The 17,900-nt window shown below is 44.0% G+C and overlaps 1 protein-coding gene across 1 annotated transcript in view; it reads left to right on the forward strand.

The window, feature by feature from the left end:
* H3F3A (H3 histone, family 3A) overlaps positions 1-3,248 on the forward strand; it is a 7,435-nt gene extending 4,187 nt beyond the window's left edge. Inside the window, exon 3 of the mRNA XM_009994818.1 lies at positions 2,612-3,248. Within this exon, the coding sequence (XP_009993120.1) occupies positions 2,612-2,740 (129 nt within the window). The 3' untranslated portion in view covers positions 2,741-3,248. The remainder of the gene's footprint in view (positions 1-2,611) is intronic.
* Positions 3,249-17,900: the final 14,652 nt, after the last annotated feature.

Consider the following 17,900-nt stretch of genomic DNA (forward strand, 5'->3'; position numbering starts at 1 on the left):
CTGGGGAGGCCTGTACCTGCCGGTGGGCGGGGCCAGCGCTGAAGTGCCCGCCCCTCCGCCAATCCGGAGAGCGGAGGTGCGGGGGGGCTCCGCCTCCTGCTCCCATTGGCCAGGCTGTTTCCAGGGTTCGGCTGAGGTCCGCCCGGCTGGTGGGCTGTCGCGGTGGGCGCGGCCCTTCCGGCGGGGCCGGCATGGGGAGGTTCCCCCCTCAGCCCTCCCTGCCTTAGAGTGCACCTGGTGATGCCCTGGAGAATACCGCAGGCTAAAATAGCACAGTCATAGGTCAGCAGCTCCTTACAAAGGCTGTAAAGAAGGGGTTTTTATTTTTAAGTTGTGGGTTCTTACATTTGGGGATTTTTAATAGCCTCCACCCCTGAATTATGTCTTGACAACAGTACATCTTATTAAGACACTTCACATATATGTGTTTCCTCTGTTCTCTGGCTTTGTCAGAGGCTTTGCCTTCGAAAGCTGTGCAGTCTGAGAGGAAGGTGTTGTCATGTAAGGCTTGTTCTAGTTTGTTGAAATGGAGGTCTTGATGTTCTCAAATGCTTTTCAAAGAAAAACAGCTCAATAAGCCACATCTAAACACGGCTAGGGAACTAAGTGCTTTTGTATGGTGTAGTTGATAGTAAATGCATAAGTATAAAAATGTATTTGTTAAATAACTAACTTAGAGTCTACTGAGGGTGGGATGTTGATTGGTCTTTCTGCCCTGAATTCCTGCATTGAAGTTAGATCCCCTGCAAGACTCTGTCCTTGTCACAGGAATGTTGCCGTCTCATGATAGAAATACATTTCTGATGGAAGATAGATCTTTACTGCTCTCTCAGCTGTTGGTAGATTGTTGCAGAACCTATCTGCAATTGTAGAATATCTCATGTCCAGGCAAAATTATCTTCTTTCTGGTTAACAGGGCCAACATGTATGCCATGAGATCCTATAAACTTGAGCACGTTTAACTTCAGAAGGTGGCAGTGTGCATTTGCAGAGTTGCTGCTTTTGCTTTTAGTTGTTGTTCTGTTTTCACTGTTCTTAGGTAAACCTTAGGATTTAAGAACCACCATGTTTACTATGTGCTCTTTGTTAGGAACCTCCTACTAAAACTTAGTCAATAGTTAATACATTGTTAGAAGGCTTGTTTTACTATTCCTGGTTTTGCATTAAAGAGCTGTTTTTCATATGGAACTTGCTTACGGTGTGCATATTTGCAAAAAAACCCCAGCCTTTTAACCCCTTTAGTACCACGTTGTTCATGCCAGCCTAGCTTACTTGGTGAAGTGTCTTAACCTTTCATGTAATGATTTAGCAAAAGTGTTAGGGGAACTTAATATAGCCATATCCTACTGGGTATGAAATGACTCACTAATACTACAACCCTCATTTGCTGTAGTAAATATTTATTTTTTTTTCGTCTTATGTTTTTAAACGGGAACTTTGAACCTAGTAAGTTGAGTTTTGTGGTTCCTGGTAGCAAACTGGTTTACACAAGCTGTTCTCTTGCATGTACTCTAGGAAGGTGGATGTCAGCCTTCTTTCTGTAAGCAGGCCCCAACATTCTTGCCTTCTCACCCCAACCACGTACTGTGTTCCAGTCTGTGTTCTTGTCCAATGTTGGCGTGCCAAGATAGTTCCTAGGAGGTTGTTAGGTATTAAGAGTTCTGTATCAACCCAAAAATGTGTAAACGGTTACCGTTGCTGTGCTGGGCATAATAGCAGCCGACTTAACGTGAGCCAGAAGAATAGTTAGGTCCAGCTGAGCATCTGTCTAACCCAGAGTCCTGTCTGCAGTGGTTCAGTGACCCAGAAAACACTGTGGTCAAGGTTGTGGTTTTCCTAGGATACAGCTTGTTCTTTGTGCTCCCGAGTGCTAACCCTGTGATTGTCACAGTTGTGAGGCGAGAACCTTCTGTGATAGTGAGGGGGACTGTGGTGTGTGCCCCAAATAGACAGAGGGTGCTCAGTCAGGAGGAAAGTATAGGGATAGGACAAGTGTCTGATGGTCATTTTCTAACTGCAGTCTCATTTTTAGTGTTTGAAGGAGTTTTTGAGTCAAAGTTGTTTTATGTCTAATAATTTTCAGTACATTTTTTTCCTGATAAGTTTTAACTTTTTTATTAAGCTACAACTTCAGTATCTGATGGCAAAGAGCTGTGCACCCAAACTGTGTGTTGTAAAGGAATCCCTGCTCTCCTTTTCCCTAGCACCTGCCAATTTAACTTGATGCTCAATAGCTTATACTCTGGAAGAGGCAGCAGATGAGTCACTCAAATAGTGTAACCCAGCCTTTAAAAAGAGAAGTTTCTAAACAAACTAACCTTTTGATAAGATAACCCCTTGTGAGAGACCTGTCAGACTATTGGTTCACTTCTGTTCTTGAGAGTGTCTTCACCAAACAGCAAGAGTACTCAACTTTGGCTAGAATAGATTATTTGGTGGTTAATTTAAAAAAAAGGAGGCTTTTCTTTTTGGAGAATCTAAAACTTCTGATGTTTGCAAGTAGTAAAGGTAGAAGTATAAACTTAATGCCATGTTACATTGTACTTTGAATTTGTTTTTTTTCTAGTGCTCAGAAACTGAAAGTGCTTTTCACTCTATTCTTCTTCATTAGGAGGCAAGTGAAGCCTACTTGGTTGGCCTGTTTGAAGATACCAACCTGTGTGCTATCCATGCCAAACGTGTCACAATCATGCCAAAAGATATCCAGCTAGCACGCCGCATACGTGGAGAGCGTGCCTAAACTTCACTACGATGGGTTTGTCATTCTCAAAGCAAAATCTTCTTCCTGTTATTGGTAGTAATGAACGTTAGATATTTTTTCCGTGGGGTTAAAAGGTACCTAAGTATATGGTTGCAAATGGAAAGAAAAATAGGGGACAGAATTGGATATTGGCAAGTTTTTTTCCATTTTCATTTGTGTGTGGATTTTTAATATAAATGAGGGGACGTAAAACAACAATGTGGTCAAAAAAAATGTTTCTGTGAAGAAGTTTCAACAATTCAACTTTATAAAAAAAATATAAATAAACCTGTCAAATTTTTCTGGACAATGCCAGCATTTGGATTTTTTTAAACAAGTAAATTTCTTATCAATGGCAACTAAATGGTGTTTGTAACATTTTTATCATACAGTAGATTCCATCCATTCACTATACTTTTCTAACTGAGTTGTCCTACATACATGTTTTTAATGTTGTCTGTCTTCTGTGCTGTTCCTGTAAGTTTGCTATTAAAATCCATTAAACGATGCCTGCTCTTAGTCTTGATTTTAACATCCTACATCCAGGTTATATTTGATTAAAAAGTAATCTGCCTTCCCTTTTCTCTTCAGTATGTCACCTAAGTATTTGTAGCAGATGTAGGATGTGATATTACCTTGGCTGAAGCAGTGTATGTATGAGGGTTTTTAAGAGTGTATAATTCCTGTCAATTCCACGTGAAAGCAGGTATATTGCTGAGTAGTCTGGAGCTGGACCAAGGTTTCCCACTAAGCTACAGTGTTAAGAAAATGCAGTTTTGCGGCTGTTTCGGTTCCTTTCTTGCTTGACTTAATGTTCCATTTGGAATAATTTCTGATTTTAACGGTTTCATAGTACAGTGGTGGGGTGTGGTGGTTTGGGGTTTTTTGGTGACTTTTTGAGTTTGGGTTTGGTTTTTGTGTGATAGGTTTGTTGTTTTTTTTCAGTGTTCTTTTTTAAAACACTTCTGCATGTTATTATCTGATTTCTTTGTTCATAGATGATCACTTTTTGGTTATTACCTTTTGGTTTCAGTCATGCCCTCTAACGTGTTTGAGAGCTTAGATAATGTATGATTAGTTTCAGTTTGTACACTAGTGAAGAATACACTTTTATACCATTTTTCTTAATTAAGTACTTGATAGAAGCAATACTTAGACAAGAGCACACATTTGAAACCTAGTATTTTTTTATATTCCCCACTCCATTGCTGAAGAAAGTTCCTGTGAAGAAGTTTATTGCTGAAATTATGTTCTGTAAATACTTTGTTTTAATTTTTCACCTGAATCCTGAACAAGGATTCTAATGGACCAGTCTATAAATCAGTTATGTAGTGTATTTTTTGATAGCTTTTGTAGGTAATGTTACACAGAAGAAAATATGTAGGCACTGAACAAATTTCACCCTTACAGAGCTTACTTGCTGGTAACTTCTTTGGAGAGGTACTGAGTGAGCTCTAAACGTGTGAGTGGATTTGAAGATTTCCAAAGAGGATTAATAGAGATGTATTATCTCCTTTGATATCTTGAACAGAGAGCCAAAAATTACAGAATAAATCACATTATTCATAACTTGTTTGGTTCTAGTAATGAATGCTCTCTGCTAGGGTTGTGCAGAATAAAGCATTTGAATGGAGTAGCTTAATAGAAAACTAATGTTAGAAAAAATGTGATCGTGTCCTTTTGATACCAAGCGGTTCATAGCTGTCAGCTCGAAATTAAGGAAGAGTTGTCTTGGAGCATCCAGAACAACAATATAAAAGGTGAGTAGCTGTGACTCAGCTGATTTGAGGTGTCAGTTCTGTCTACTTGATAACAATCTGGTAACTTGTTATAAGTGCATAGCATAATTAACTACTTTTTTTGCCCTGTACTTCAGAATTCTGTTTCATGCATCAGCCGACAATGCTACATCTACCTACACAAAAAGGTAATTAGGCTGATTTTTGTAATAACCTGAAACTGAAGTATTGATAAAGGAACTTAATATTTTCCTTCTGAAATGTCTTAGAAAATTAAATCTAGAGATTTTGGTTTGCAAATGAAGAACCAAGTTCTTTCTATTAAGGGAGAATTGGGATGAGGAATACCATGACAGTGTAGTTAAACTGCAAGGCAGAGGAATTCATAATGGAAGATGAAGGGAGCTTGTGTCTCTGCAGTTGACAACATATGTTCAGTGCTACACCTACAGCTTTGGGATGAACATTTACCTTTGAGGGTTTTAGTCATTATGGTTGTGGTCCTAGAGATGCCATGTGAATCCCTTTAATGATTAGCTTATATATCTGTATTGATACAGAGTGCTGTCTTGTCTTCATTCCTGAGCAATATTAGGGCACCACCTCTACACGTCATTTGTTTTTGAAGTTTGATGGATTTTCGTTAACAGGTATTTGCATTATATTGCTGAACAAATTGCTTTATCTTTAGCTTTTTCAATCCCTGCCCCAAATACACAATATTTTTCCCCTTAAGGTGTAGCAGCATGAAAATAAATGCAAATCGGCAAATTACAACAAGAGCACTGCTTTTTAAAAATTAGTGTTTCTCCAGAATGGTCAGATATCATTCCAATTTTGAATGGATGCTCTAGCTGATGCTGTTTAATGTTAATGGAGGAAACAGAGTACAAAGGTGACATTGCTTTTTTTTTCTTTTTTTTGGTATACAGAGAGTTTAGTTATTTGGGGTTGTATTTTTCCCCATAGATGTTAGAAGCTATCTGTTTAAGTATAGTTGGCATAACTCATTCAGAGTTGGCAGTTCACTTGTACTGTGGAGTCTCTCAAAGACATAAAAAGAAAATCTGCATTTAGTCTGAAGTCTGCAGGCATGTACCAAGTAATATTGCAGGTTGTCTTCTCACTCTCTTGGGCTGTTTCCTCTGGAGCTGACATATGGGAAATGAGTCATGGGGAGGGTTAGCTGACCTGCAGTAATGGTGCAGAAAACACAATTTTTTTCTTGGGAGTAAGTGAATGTACTTGCAACCAGGTATATTTGCATAGTACAGGGTTCATTTTATGAAATTCTATTAAATTATTACTACTTTTACCAGAGAGGGCAAGGGGTAATGGTTTTAAAGTGAAAGAGGGTAGATTTAGGTTAGATATAAGGAAGAAATTCTTCACAGTGTGGGTAGTCAGGCTCTGGAATAGGTTGCCCAGAGACGTTGTGGATGCCCCCTTCCTGGAGGTGTTCAAAGCCAGGTTGGATGAGGCTTTGTATAACCTAGTATAGTGGGAGGTGTCCTTGCTCATAGCAGGAAGGTTGGAACCTGATGATGTTTAGGGTCCCCTCCAACCTTAACCATTCTATGATTCTATTCTATGATAATCCACTAAAACATTTGGGATTCCTGAATGTTCTTTTTGATAAAGCAAGGGGTGATCCTTTCAGAAATATATATGCCTGCTTGTTGGCTGAGATAATTTTTGAGGAAACTTGACAAACAGCTATTAAGGGGTTTAAAATAACTTTAGGGTTTGGTGTTTGTTTGTTTTTTCTGTTTCTCAGATGGTACACTTTTCCTCAGCCAGTTTTACAAGGACTATTTAAAGTCTTAGAAGATTCTTAGAGTTGTCATGTGTTGAAGAAATTGTAATACTAAAAAAAATGTAAATTCCTGATCACTTCTGGTATTTGGGAGTTGTAAGGAAAGGGAATACCATCCAACTTGGATGTGATCTAATCTAACACTGACAGAAAAAGAAGTCTGCTTAAGTCACAAGTACTTTTTGTGCAAAAAGAAATTACAGCTTACATGCAAGAGAGCTCTAATATTGATATACAGCACTCTCATTCTGTGGAAGAGGTGGCTTCGGGTTTCTCTTTCACATCTGAAAAAAAAGTAGGCTGAACTTCAGTTTCTGAAATAGCTAACCTCTTTTTCCTGATGGCATTTCTGCTATGTCCTAGGCAATTCGGTTATGTCTGAGATTTTTTAATACTAGAAACAAGTTGTGGTCATGTGGACACCCTCCTGGGGAGGAGCTTCATTGTATTGGGCGGGTGGAGGGATGCATGTGATGTGGCTCCTTGCTTGTTAAGTGACAAGCATAGCCAAAGGTTGAACCTCTGTTTAAGCTGTATCACATTTCAATTTCTAAATTATTTGTGAAGTCCTGTATAATATGTATGTGATAAGCTGCTTTTTAGGTCCTTGTTTTACATTTGTATGTTAACAGCTGTATGTACGTGCTGTTTTCTCAATAGTAAGTACAAAACCATGTAAGTCGGTTGCTTTGTATTAGCAATACAAAAAGCAAATAACTTCAGACAGCTGATCAGTCTCTGGTGTGGCTGTATCAAATTCAACTGTTCTTGAGAGCTTGAGTAACATGTACCTTAAACCCAGCATTTCGGATTTTGTTTAGAAAAGTAACTTGCCAAAAGAAAGTAACTAGTATTAGTGTGCCTACATTTAAGTAATGCATTGCTGAGCTGAGTTCATTCAGCCCTTTATCCCATCTGGCAGTAGCTGCTGGGTGATGCTACTGTCCTGACGCCCGATTAATTCATGCCTTGTGACAGGTTGTAACACCCGCTTGAAATTACTACTGCCATCTTGTTTAGGAAGGAAAGTAAGTGCAACTGTTTCTGTCAAAATAACTGCTTACTAACAGTCTATTTCACTGGTGAATTTTTGGGATGCATTTTAAAATCTGGGTTTATTGTCCCAGGAAATGCATTCTTGCCCTCTGACTTTCATGGAGTTTTGTGACCACATAGTTATTAAAATCCAATTTTTAATGTGACTGAAACCAGGATCTTTCACACACACTTCCTGTGCCACTGTTCCTGGTCAATTAGCTGAATAATTTTACTCTGCGTATCAGCTTAATCTTAAGCAATAGAGCAGGCAGGAGAGTGGGTGGGACTATCCATTTCCCTAGCAGTATAGTTTGTATCTCCTGATGGTCTTAGAACTGAGCATTCTTGTCCCCTTAGCTTGACAGGAGCCTATCTTTCCCTCCTCATCAGATGATGCTTGCATTTCTCTATAAGCTGTTTCCTGAAAGTAAAGTAAAGTAAAACCCAACTGGAAAACACCTATTTCATGTACATCCTGCACTGTCTGCGACATAATTCCACATGCCTCAGAGAGAAATGTTGACACATGGTTTCACCCCCACCAACTTTTGCTCATGAATAATTAGGCTAATTGATACTCTCCTGCCAACCTTGATTTGTGAGAGATTTTGCAATTTCAACTGTTTTTTTTGTCCTTAGTGTCTGTTGGAGTTGGTGAGGAGTATAATTATGTCTTCTGCCTCTACCTTGTGGACTGCTTTGAAGAGAAGACAGGTGGAGATGACATAGCAGTCATCAGGGAAGAGATGCTCCATCCTTTCCCCTGTACTGGAGGAGGAAGGCTGAAGAAATGATATTTGCAGTCCGGCTCAGGCCTTCTCTCAATGCATCACTGCCCGGCAGCTGAGCCCCTGTCAGGCAGCCCGTGGGTGAGATGGCTGCCAGGTGAACACATGGGCATGGATGCTGGCTGTGAGGAGCATGAGCACAAATTGTGGATAGCAGGATGGGCCTCCTAGCTGAGCGTGTCCCTGGGACTGGTTACTGCTGAGGGTGGTGTGTCCCTACATCGAAAGGCTGGAGTGACTTCGGTCTCTGTGCCTGCTAATTGGGGGCATGGGAGAGTTGCCAGGCCTAAGGCATGTGTAGCTCTGAGACCTCAGAGCTTAGCTGCTGAGCAGGTAGGGAATTGGCAGCAGCGACTTGAGCTTCCATGTGCTGACTTGCTGATGTGCTTTGCCTGGATGGGCTTTCTCCACAAGCAAGTGGATGATGACTTTTTTCTTTGTGATCCCTTCAATCTGTACCCCACTGGGGCTGAGAACATGGAGCAGAGAACAGATGAGCAGAGGGAGGGAGGAGTTCTACAACCCGACTGCTCCATACACCTATCCATGCACACTACTGTCCCAGGAGAACAGAGTGAAAACTGGGACTTCATCAGCCAGGCATGAGCCATGGGGGAAGCCCAGGATGTTGGTTTGAGGGATTTGACAGGCTTGGGAGGTGGGTGGGCCCATGCTGACCTCATTAAGTTCAATAAGGCCAAGTGCAAGGTCCTTCACCTTGGGTTGGAGCAATCCAAGCGCAACTAGGCAGAGAAGGAATTGAGAACAGCCCTGAGGAGAAGGAATTTGTGGTGTTGGTTGCTGAGAAGCTCAACATAAGCCAGTAATGTGCTCCTGCAGCCCAGGAAGCCAGCTGTGCCCTGGACTACATCAAGTATGGCCAGCAGGTCAAGGGAGGTGACCCTACCCCTATATTCTGCTCTTGTGAGACCCCACCTGGGGTGTAGTGTCTAGTTCTGGAGCCTCCAGCAAAGGAGGGACATAAAGCTGTTGGAGCAAGTCCAGAGGAAAGCCACAAACATCAGAAGGCTGGAGCAGCTCTCCTATGAAGACAGGCTGAGAGAGTTGGGGTGGTTCAGTCTGGAGAAGAGAAGGCTCTGGGGAGACCTTATAGCAGCCTTCCAGTACCCAAGTGGGGTGTACAGGAAATACGGGGAGAGACTTTTTACAAGGGTATGGAGTGATAAGATGAGAGGGAATGGCTTTGAACTGGAAGAGGCTAGATGTAGGTTAGACATTAGGAAGAAATTCTTTAGTGTGAGTTTGGTGAGACACTGGCACAGGTTGCTTAGTGAAGTTGTGGCTGTACCCCTCTGGGAGTGATCAAGGCCAGGTTGGATGGGGCTTTGAGCAACCTGGTCTAGTGGAAGGTGTTCCTGCCCATGCAGGATCGTTGGAAGTAGGTGATCTTTAAGGTCCCTTCCATCCAAAACCATTCTATGATACTACACTTCCACGGATGCACGCACCATCTTCCAGGAGACAACTGGCAGAGTTGAAGCTTTTTGTGTGAGCAGGGCTTTGCTGTATTCCCAGGGCATGACTTGAGCTGTGGTTAGCAGTGCTATCTCTCGTAGTAGTTGCTGAGCTGACACCAGGGAGTCGTGCCTTGGCTGGGTGGGGAACTCAGGTGTTCCCTAAGACACAGAGCACCAACCAAGGAAAAGGTTATGTGACTTGTGGGCCTGCCATAGCTGCTGCTAGCTCCCTCCAGCCCCCCTCTTCAGGTCTATGTGTGCAAAAACTGAGCAAAAGCATTTTTCTTTGCCTTGAGTTGTTGAGGGACTAATTTTCTTTTAGCAAATTGGGGGTAGGGTTCTTTTAGTTGTGCCAGCCCCCTCCTCATGATGAGGGTGTCCTTCCTCCCTTCCATTCTCCAGTACACCAAATGCTTTAAATTGTTGGGTATTTGCCCTTACTCTTTGATACAACCGCCTGGGCTGCTGCACTGCTCAGACCTAGTGAAGTTGAGATGTTTTCTGCCTGGTGTCAGCTTGAAGCCTCACAGACACCAAATCCCTCTAGAGAAGGGCACATCTGTTCAGAAATCTGATCTCATTTCTGCATTATAGATTCTCCAACTAAATGGACCATTTGCTTCCACAAAAGCAATTGCATTGAATGCTGTGGAAAAAAGAAGCCAAAGCCACAGACAGTATCTAACCTCGGTAGTGTTTATTCAATAAATTAATAAAATAAACAGTAGTAGGGTAGCCTTCAAATTCACAACAGTGCAGTGATCTATTTTCGAGCCATTGTGGCCATTGCTAGCAGGGCACACTGAACAGCAGCTGCTCTCTGTAATGCAAAAAATCTGGCTATGGGTGCAGATAGCAGCTACAGTGCACCCACAAGCATTGTGGAGCCAGGGCATAACAGCTCCATAGAAACACATCTGTTCCCTGCAACACTGCCAGGGAACTGCTCTGGCTCTGCTGCCTGCTGCTGTCAGCCCTGAATTTGTCCCCCTGGCCTTAGTTACCTGACTCACAAGTGATGTTGTAAAATGGGATGCTGATACCCAGGGGGCTGCTAATCTTGGCACCTTGTTCCTGCAGCTGCTCTGACCTCCCTCCTGCCTGGCTGTTGTACAAGCAGGACACACATTCTTGGCATGGAAAGAGTACCCAGACACTCAAGATGGATTTACTGGTGACCACCAATCATTGCCTGCTCTTTCTACAAATAAGAAAAGCATAATTACATTCTTGCTATAAAGCTTCTTTCTATCCCTGCTTCATCACCCTGCCCCTCTCTGCCACGTCTGCAGCCCCCGTGCTCCCTGCCACTGTAAAACAGACATACTGCTGCACACCCTGTCTGAAAAGAGCAGAGGGTGCATCTACTGATCCACACAGCTTGGTATTGTCAGCAAGCTTGCTGAAGGTACACTCAGTCCCACTGTCCATGTCTCCAGCAAAGATGTTGAACAGCGCTGGTCCCAATACTGACCCCTGAGGGACACAACTTGTCACCTGCCTCCACTTGAACGTTGAGCCATTGACCACAACTCTCTAGGTGCAGCCATCCAGCCAATTTCTTATCCACCGAGTGATCCATCTGTCAAATCCAGGTTTGTCAGTTTGCAGACCAGGATGTCATATGGAAGTGTCAAATGTCATGCACAAATCCACGTCAGTTGCTCTGCCACTCACTACCCAGCATCTCTGCAGCCTTTTGTAGAAGGCCACCACCAGACTGGTCGGGCATGACTTGCCCTTAATGAAGCCATGGTGGCTGTGACTAATCACCTCCTTATTTTTCATGTGCCGTAGCAGACTTTCCAGGAGGATCTGTTCCATGATCTTGCCAGGCACATAGGTGAGACTGACTGGCCTGTAGTTCCCCAGGTTTCTACCCAGCATCTCTGCAGCCTTTTGTAGAAGGCCACCACCAGACTGGTCGGGCATGACTTGCCCTTAATGAAGCCATGGTGGCTGTGACTAATCACCTCCTTATTTTTCATGTGCCGTAGCAGACTTTCCAGGAGGATCTGTTCCATGATCTTGCCAGGCACATAGGTGAGACTGACTGGCCTGTAGTTCCCCAGGTTTTCCTTTTGCCCCTTTTTAAAAATAAGAGCCATGTTACCTTTTTTTCAATCAGTGGGAATCTCACCAGACTGCCATGACCTCTCAAATATGATGGACAGAGGCTTAGCAACTGCATCCACTAGCTCCCTCAGGACCTGTGGATGGACTCCATCAGGTCCCATAGACTTGTGCACCTTCAGGTTCTTTAGATGGTCACCAACCTGTTCTTCTCCTACAGTGGAGGGGCTTTGTTCTCCTAGTCCCTGCTTTCACCTGCTGTGGCCTTTGCAATGAGGCTGGAGCACTTGCCAGAGAAGACTGATGCAAAGAAGTCATTGAGAACCTCAGCCTTCTCAATATCCTGCATAGCTAGGTCTCCTGTTTCCTTCAGGAAAGAGCCTACATTTTCCTTGGTTGTCCTTTTATCCCCAACATACCTATAGAAGCTTTTCTTACTCTTCTTTACATCCCTGGTGAGATTTAATTCTACCTGGGATTTGGCTCTCCTAACCTGTTCCCTGGCTGCTCAGACAACCTCTCTGTAACCCTCCCAGGGTACCTGTCCTAGCTTCCACCATCTGTATGTTTCCTTCTTTTTTATAGCAGCTGCTTGCTCATCCACACTGTTGTCCTGGAGTTTTTACCTGACTTTCTCTTAGATGGGATGCATTGCTCTTGGGCCTGGAGAAGGTGATCCTTAAATATCAGCCAGCTTTCATTGTTCTATCACTTGTTACATTGGGCACCTTCTTCCTCACCAACCACCAGCACAGCTCTGCCTCTCTCAGCACAGCTCTTCTCCTTAAAGTGCTGCTCTGCTCAGGTGTTATCTCAGTTCTTTCATGTTAATCACAGAGGTGCGTCTATTTTCCCTCTAATGGCTCCTTGGCTGGGTTTGGAGCAGGGGGAGCTTCTCAACCTCTTATAGGAGCCACTCCTGGTGCCCTTCCCCCAGTATCAAAAATCCTGCCAAACCAAACCAGCACACAGACCTAATGATGAACTCTTTCTTTGGCATCTTTCATCTGATCCCAGAAGACTCATTTTGATTCTCTAAGGGCTTCCTCTCCTATTGAAATTCCAGCACATGAGTCAAGGTGTATGTCTTGGGTTACAGCTTGCAGAGGTGATGTGCAAGGGTGGTGATGTTGTCCTGAAAGTGGGTTCCATTACCCGGTGTGCAAGAAGCCAATCCACACACAGAGTCAAGATATTTGCTTTAATATCCAGTTCTGCACAGAAAAGGGAGCAGGGTGGTTATTCCACACAGCAAGCTCAGTTTCCTGAAACACAAGTGCTACTTTTATACCCAAAAACATGAAAAAGAACTTTATCTCTAACATTATTCAATCATTCACACACGATTGGTCACTAATCCCTCACTTCCATGTGAAGTGTCAATGATCAGGAATTTCACTGCACATGCCCAAAGAGTAAGGGGCTTGTTGTTAGTAGGGGTCCCTCCAGCCTATCAGTGTGTATCTTAGTATGCTAATGGCTCATTAATATATTAACACAGTGATTTCAATTACTCAGTGTGTTTTTCCCTGGTGCTCAAGGCTGTAACCCAGATAAGCTGTGGGCAGTGCTCCTTTCCATCTCTTCCACCTGTCCAGCAGGTGTCCTGCAGGCCTGTCTCAAGGCTGGGCTGGTGACCTCTTGGGAGTGTTTTTCTCTTAATTGGAATCTGGTTTTGTCTAATTCTTACTGTTTCACTGTTATCTAGGCCCTGTTTTTATTCTGCGTGTTCCTTATGTTCTCTTTTATGTGATTTTTTCCCCCAAATATTATTTTTTCCCCACATTTTACTTACCTCAATTAATTACTGACATCTGTAAGGAATGGGGCATAGCAAAGCTGGTGACAGAGCAAGTGTCCAGTTTCAGCAGGCTCCTGGGCATCAGCCCAGGTGTTGTGCAGAGATGGTTTTCTTCTCATTCCAGCAAATATTTTGCTGGGTGGTTGTGGTTTTTACTGCCAGATGGATGAAGATGGCTCCAGTTGGGGATGAGAACTACCTGCACTTTCCACTTCTAGCTTGAGGAATATATATATCCAATCCCAAATTGGAGCTTGTGTGAGTAGATGTAATTTTCCCTCTGACTCTGTGTCCCAGCTCAACACATGTGAGGGCAAGGCAGTGCTGGTAGTTTAAACTGTTGAACGTGTGCAAAAAGGGTCTTTGTCACATGAAAAGTGGCAAAAATTGGTAGGAAAAGTGTTTGAGTCTGGGCTTCCAGAAAAATACAACACCAAGCTAAAACAACTTTCTCAATACTTGGTTAGTGGAAGAGCCTGCTCCCCAGCCACCCTGGCCAAGGTGGTACCAGTAAAACCTGGAGGTTACCCTTGATATAAGGTGTGTGCTGTGCTGGCTGAGAGGTCCAGCTGAACCTGGTCCTGTCCCCATTCCTGCCTTGCTGAGAGCACCTGGGTCTGCAGGCAGGCAGAGTGAATTGCCCATGGAGGTCTCGTGCTTGCAACAACTGCAGGTGACCAAGGCAAACCCACGCACAACTTGCAAGCCCAACCCATCAAAGTATCACTGGGAAATAGACTGGCAGGGAAGCTGTGGGCTGTGTGATTCCCAAGCTCTGAAATTTTGTTTTACATCAGCGTTTCTCTACTAATTTATTTTTTTTATCACTCTCCTCAACACATGTACTGCTCTTCTTCCCAAGAAAACCTTAGGCAGGCTCTGCCGGGTGGGAGAAATACTGGACACTGTCTGGAGCTTGGTTTTAAGGAAGGCAAACAGGGAGTAAACAAGATCCACAGTAAGACTTTTGGCGACTCTTTTTTGTAGAACTGCCATTATTTACCACCATGGTGCTCCTGTCATCCTCAGGATGTAGCCTGGCATGAATTGCTTCTTCAGGTGGTTTAATTACAGTATGTTAGTCCTGAGATACTGCTGCTTTTATAGCAGCAATATGAAGATTCACACAGTACCTGTTGCTACATCCCATGGGTGCTGGGAGCTGCTGGACTGAGGTGCCAAGCAAATCTCAGCTCCTGGGTGAAATCTGGCAAGATGCAGAGCTCAAGCTTTGGAGTGGAGGCAATCAGAATAAAATTTAACAATCCTCTACTCTATACTGCCACAGTTGAAACTAAGAGCGTGTTTGTCTATCAAATAAACCCAGAACCAAGTACAACAAACCACAGGGTGGAGCAGAAGTGTGGTGGAGACACAAAAAAGCAGAAGATGAGGACTGGAGAAGAGCTGCCTTGAGATGCAGTCAGCAGTGGAGAGACAGACACCCAAACTCATCCTGGGACCATGCTTTCCTTTCCTGGTCTTATCCCGGTAATGACTTTATTTACAGCCTTGGGCAAGTTACATCTCTTCTGTACCTCCCTTTGCTCTCCTAGAAACCAGATTGCTGCTTTTCTGCCTTCGCAGCAGTGCTGGGAGGAATGTTACTGTTCACAACACGCTTCAAAGAGCCACCAGTCACTGTGTGAGATTTACTCTGGAGATGAGATTTTTAGCCCCAAACACACCCTCCTCCTATTAGAGGTCCTGTGAAAACTGGAAGAGATACTCAGGTGTTTCCAAGCAGGAATTCAGGTGGGAGAGGAGGTGTCTCCTGGGCAGCTCAGAGAGGAGTGGGCTCTTGCTGATGGAAATCTGCCTTCAGCAGTGTCACTGAGCTCCCTGCTGCTTTAAATGCTAGCCTAGTTGTTATTGTTATATCACATTATTTGTTGTTATATTATTATATAAGTTGTTATATTATATACCTAGTTGGTATTATTACATTACTGAACAGATTCAAACAGTGGAAAATACACTCACCTTGTTTGAAGGCAGCTAAATAAACTTTTTTTTTTTTTTTTTTATAAAGCATCATAACTCTTTTGGCATTAGACTTGTCCTCAGTGTCACCCACGTTGGTTGGTTCCTGTGCCTCTGTGGAGTCCAGGGTTACACACTGCCAATGTCAGCAGCTGAAATGTTTTTTTCTTTTGAGGAACAAACATCTCTGGCTGAGGATTTTGTCTCCCCTTTGTGACTAAAATCAGGCAGTGACAGTTGAGGAATATTACATTAAAAAAATAGATTTTAAATACTACAGTAAACTACTAAGTTTAACTACTAAATCAATTTGTTCTCATGGAAAATTAGCGTGCAATGGGCCATTTACTCTCTATTTATCATTACATTTTGCTGACCAAACTCAGCACCGCTGTCTGCTACCACATCCCTACTGTGACCCACGTATCTCCTTCTACCTCAGTGATGATGATTGAGCTTTGATTGTGGAAGACAGAGGCAGCAGCCACCTGGCTCTGTGGATGCCACTGAAGGACAAGAGTTGCTGGGTGGTTTCATTTATTATGTGGATGCTGTGCCATACCCTGCATCCCCATATTTCTTACTGCTGCTTTCCTTCTCCTGCCCCACTGTGGCTCCACCTGGAAAGCCAAAGCCACATGTGTGTCTCCAGGCTACACATCAAACCCAGGCTTGCTGCTGTGGCCCTGCAATAAAAAAGGAGGAGAGCATATCCCTGCTTGACTGCTAGGTTAAGCAGATGTTTGGTGTCTAGACCTCATTTCAGGCAGGCAGAGAAGAGGAGGAAGGAGAAGAGAATGATTTTCATGCCTCCCTAACAGCCAACAATGCCCTCCCAAACCTTCTGTGTTTGCGACGACAACCTGTGAATTTGGCATTGACAGCTGTTTCTGAGCTGCTGGCTGGATTGCAGGGATGCTGCCTCCCAGGATATTTGGGCATGTGTGAAGCTGGTTCCAGCTGCAGAGATGGAAAGGGCTAAAAGGATGCTGTTAGAGCCACTGAAGAAATGCTGAAAAAGTATATTGGAACCATCAGGCTGTGACACACCACAGCTGACCTCTTTAATCCTCCTTCCAGCTACTCTCCTTTGCATTTATTTCTCACAAAAGAAGCTCAGGTTTTCATAGCTTCCCTGTGTGACAGGCTTTCCAGGGATGAAGCATCCACAGCTTCTCTGGGCAACCTGTTCCAGTGTCTTATCACCCTCACAGTAAAGAATTTCTTCCTAATATCTAACCTAAATCTACCCTCCCCTCTTTGTCTCATCACATGTCCTTGTAAAAAGTCCCCCTCCAGCTTAGTGGAAGAAAATGGGAAGTCAACAGTGCCCTTTTCAAGCTGTTCCAGGATAAATCCATCACTGAGCAGAACTGCTTTAATCCTCATGCTTCATAAGAAAAACTGTCCTTTCAGCAGCAGCACAATGGTCCCTGCAGTGGGATGCTCATAGCAAAAACCATCTTAGGGCTGCACCAGGAAGAGTCTGCATTTCATAGGATGCTGTGGGAGTGACAGTCACCAGGCTGGTTTCCTCGCTCAGCTGCTGGAAACATCAAAGAGCATAAGTTGTGGTGACAATGGTGGAAGCTCTTTTGGGTAAATGCATCAACTTCCCATAATACTAAAAAGTTTCTCCTATACTAAGGTTTATCCTTAGTCCTAGGTCCACCTGGAAGAATGTCACTGGATCCAGGCAATTAGGCTGTGCAGCCTTACTGGGCAGAAGGGACTGGATTTGGACCCCATCAAAGAAGGCAACGGTGCTCTCAGCTTTGATTTGTTTCCCCATCTCTGTGTTTCAGAAAAGAATAAACATTTCACCAGATGAGGAAGAAGGGAAAAAACCCACAGCAAAACCAAACCCAACAAAAACTGACAAAAAGCCCTCTTTGAACAGTTACTCTGCTAAAGTAGTTGAAAATTTCTCTAGCCTGTTAATGCACCTAGTGCCACTGAGGAGCTTGGTGAGGTGGCTGATCTCACCTGTGTGCGTGGGGGAAATCCAGGCAGCTTTCCGTTATCTGAGCAGCAAGGCAAGAAGAGCTGGGGGCAAAGGGAGTCCTCTGGGAGGAAAGTGTAAAGGTTCAACAGCAGAACAAGGAGGGTTCGAGCGGTACCTGACGAACCCCCGACGGGCGGAGCGCGCACCTGCCCAAGCAGGGGGTGAGGACACGGAGTCAGAGGTTTATACGTGTTGATACTTTATGCACAGAAAAGGGATGTACAAAGATGTAACTACAGTACAGGCCACTGACCAGGCGAGGATCGTTACGGTAAAGGGAAGCGATTCAGAACGCGCCGCAGGTCCCTCCCGCCGGGGTCACCGCGGTGTGTGTGAGTGTGGGGAGTGAGTTCCAGGGAGCGGGAGCAGGGGAGGCCCCGCGGGTCGCGGCGGCGGCGGCTCCGGGGCGGGTCCCGGCGCGGTTCGGTTCGGTTCGGTT

The sequence above is a fragment of the Chaetura pelagica genome, unplaced genomic scaffold, assembly GCF_000747805.2.
Source record: "Chaetura pelagica isolate M959 unplaced genomic scaffold, ChaPel_1.0 scaffold2, whole genome shotgun sequence".
NCBI lineage: Eukaryota > Metazoa > Chordata > Aves > Apodiformes > Apodidae > Chaetura > Chaetura pelagica.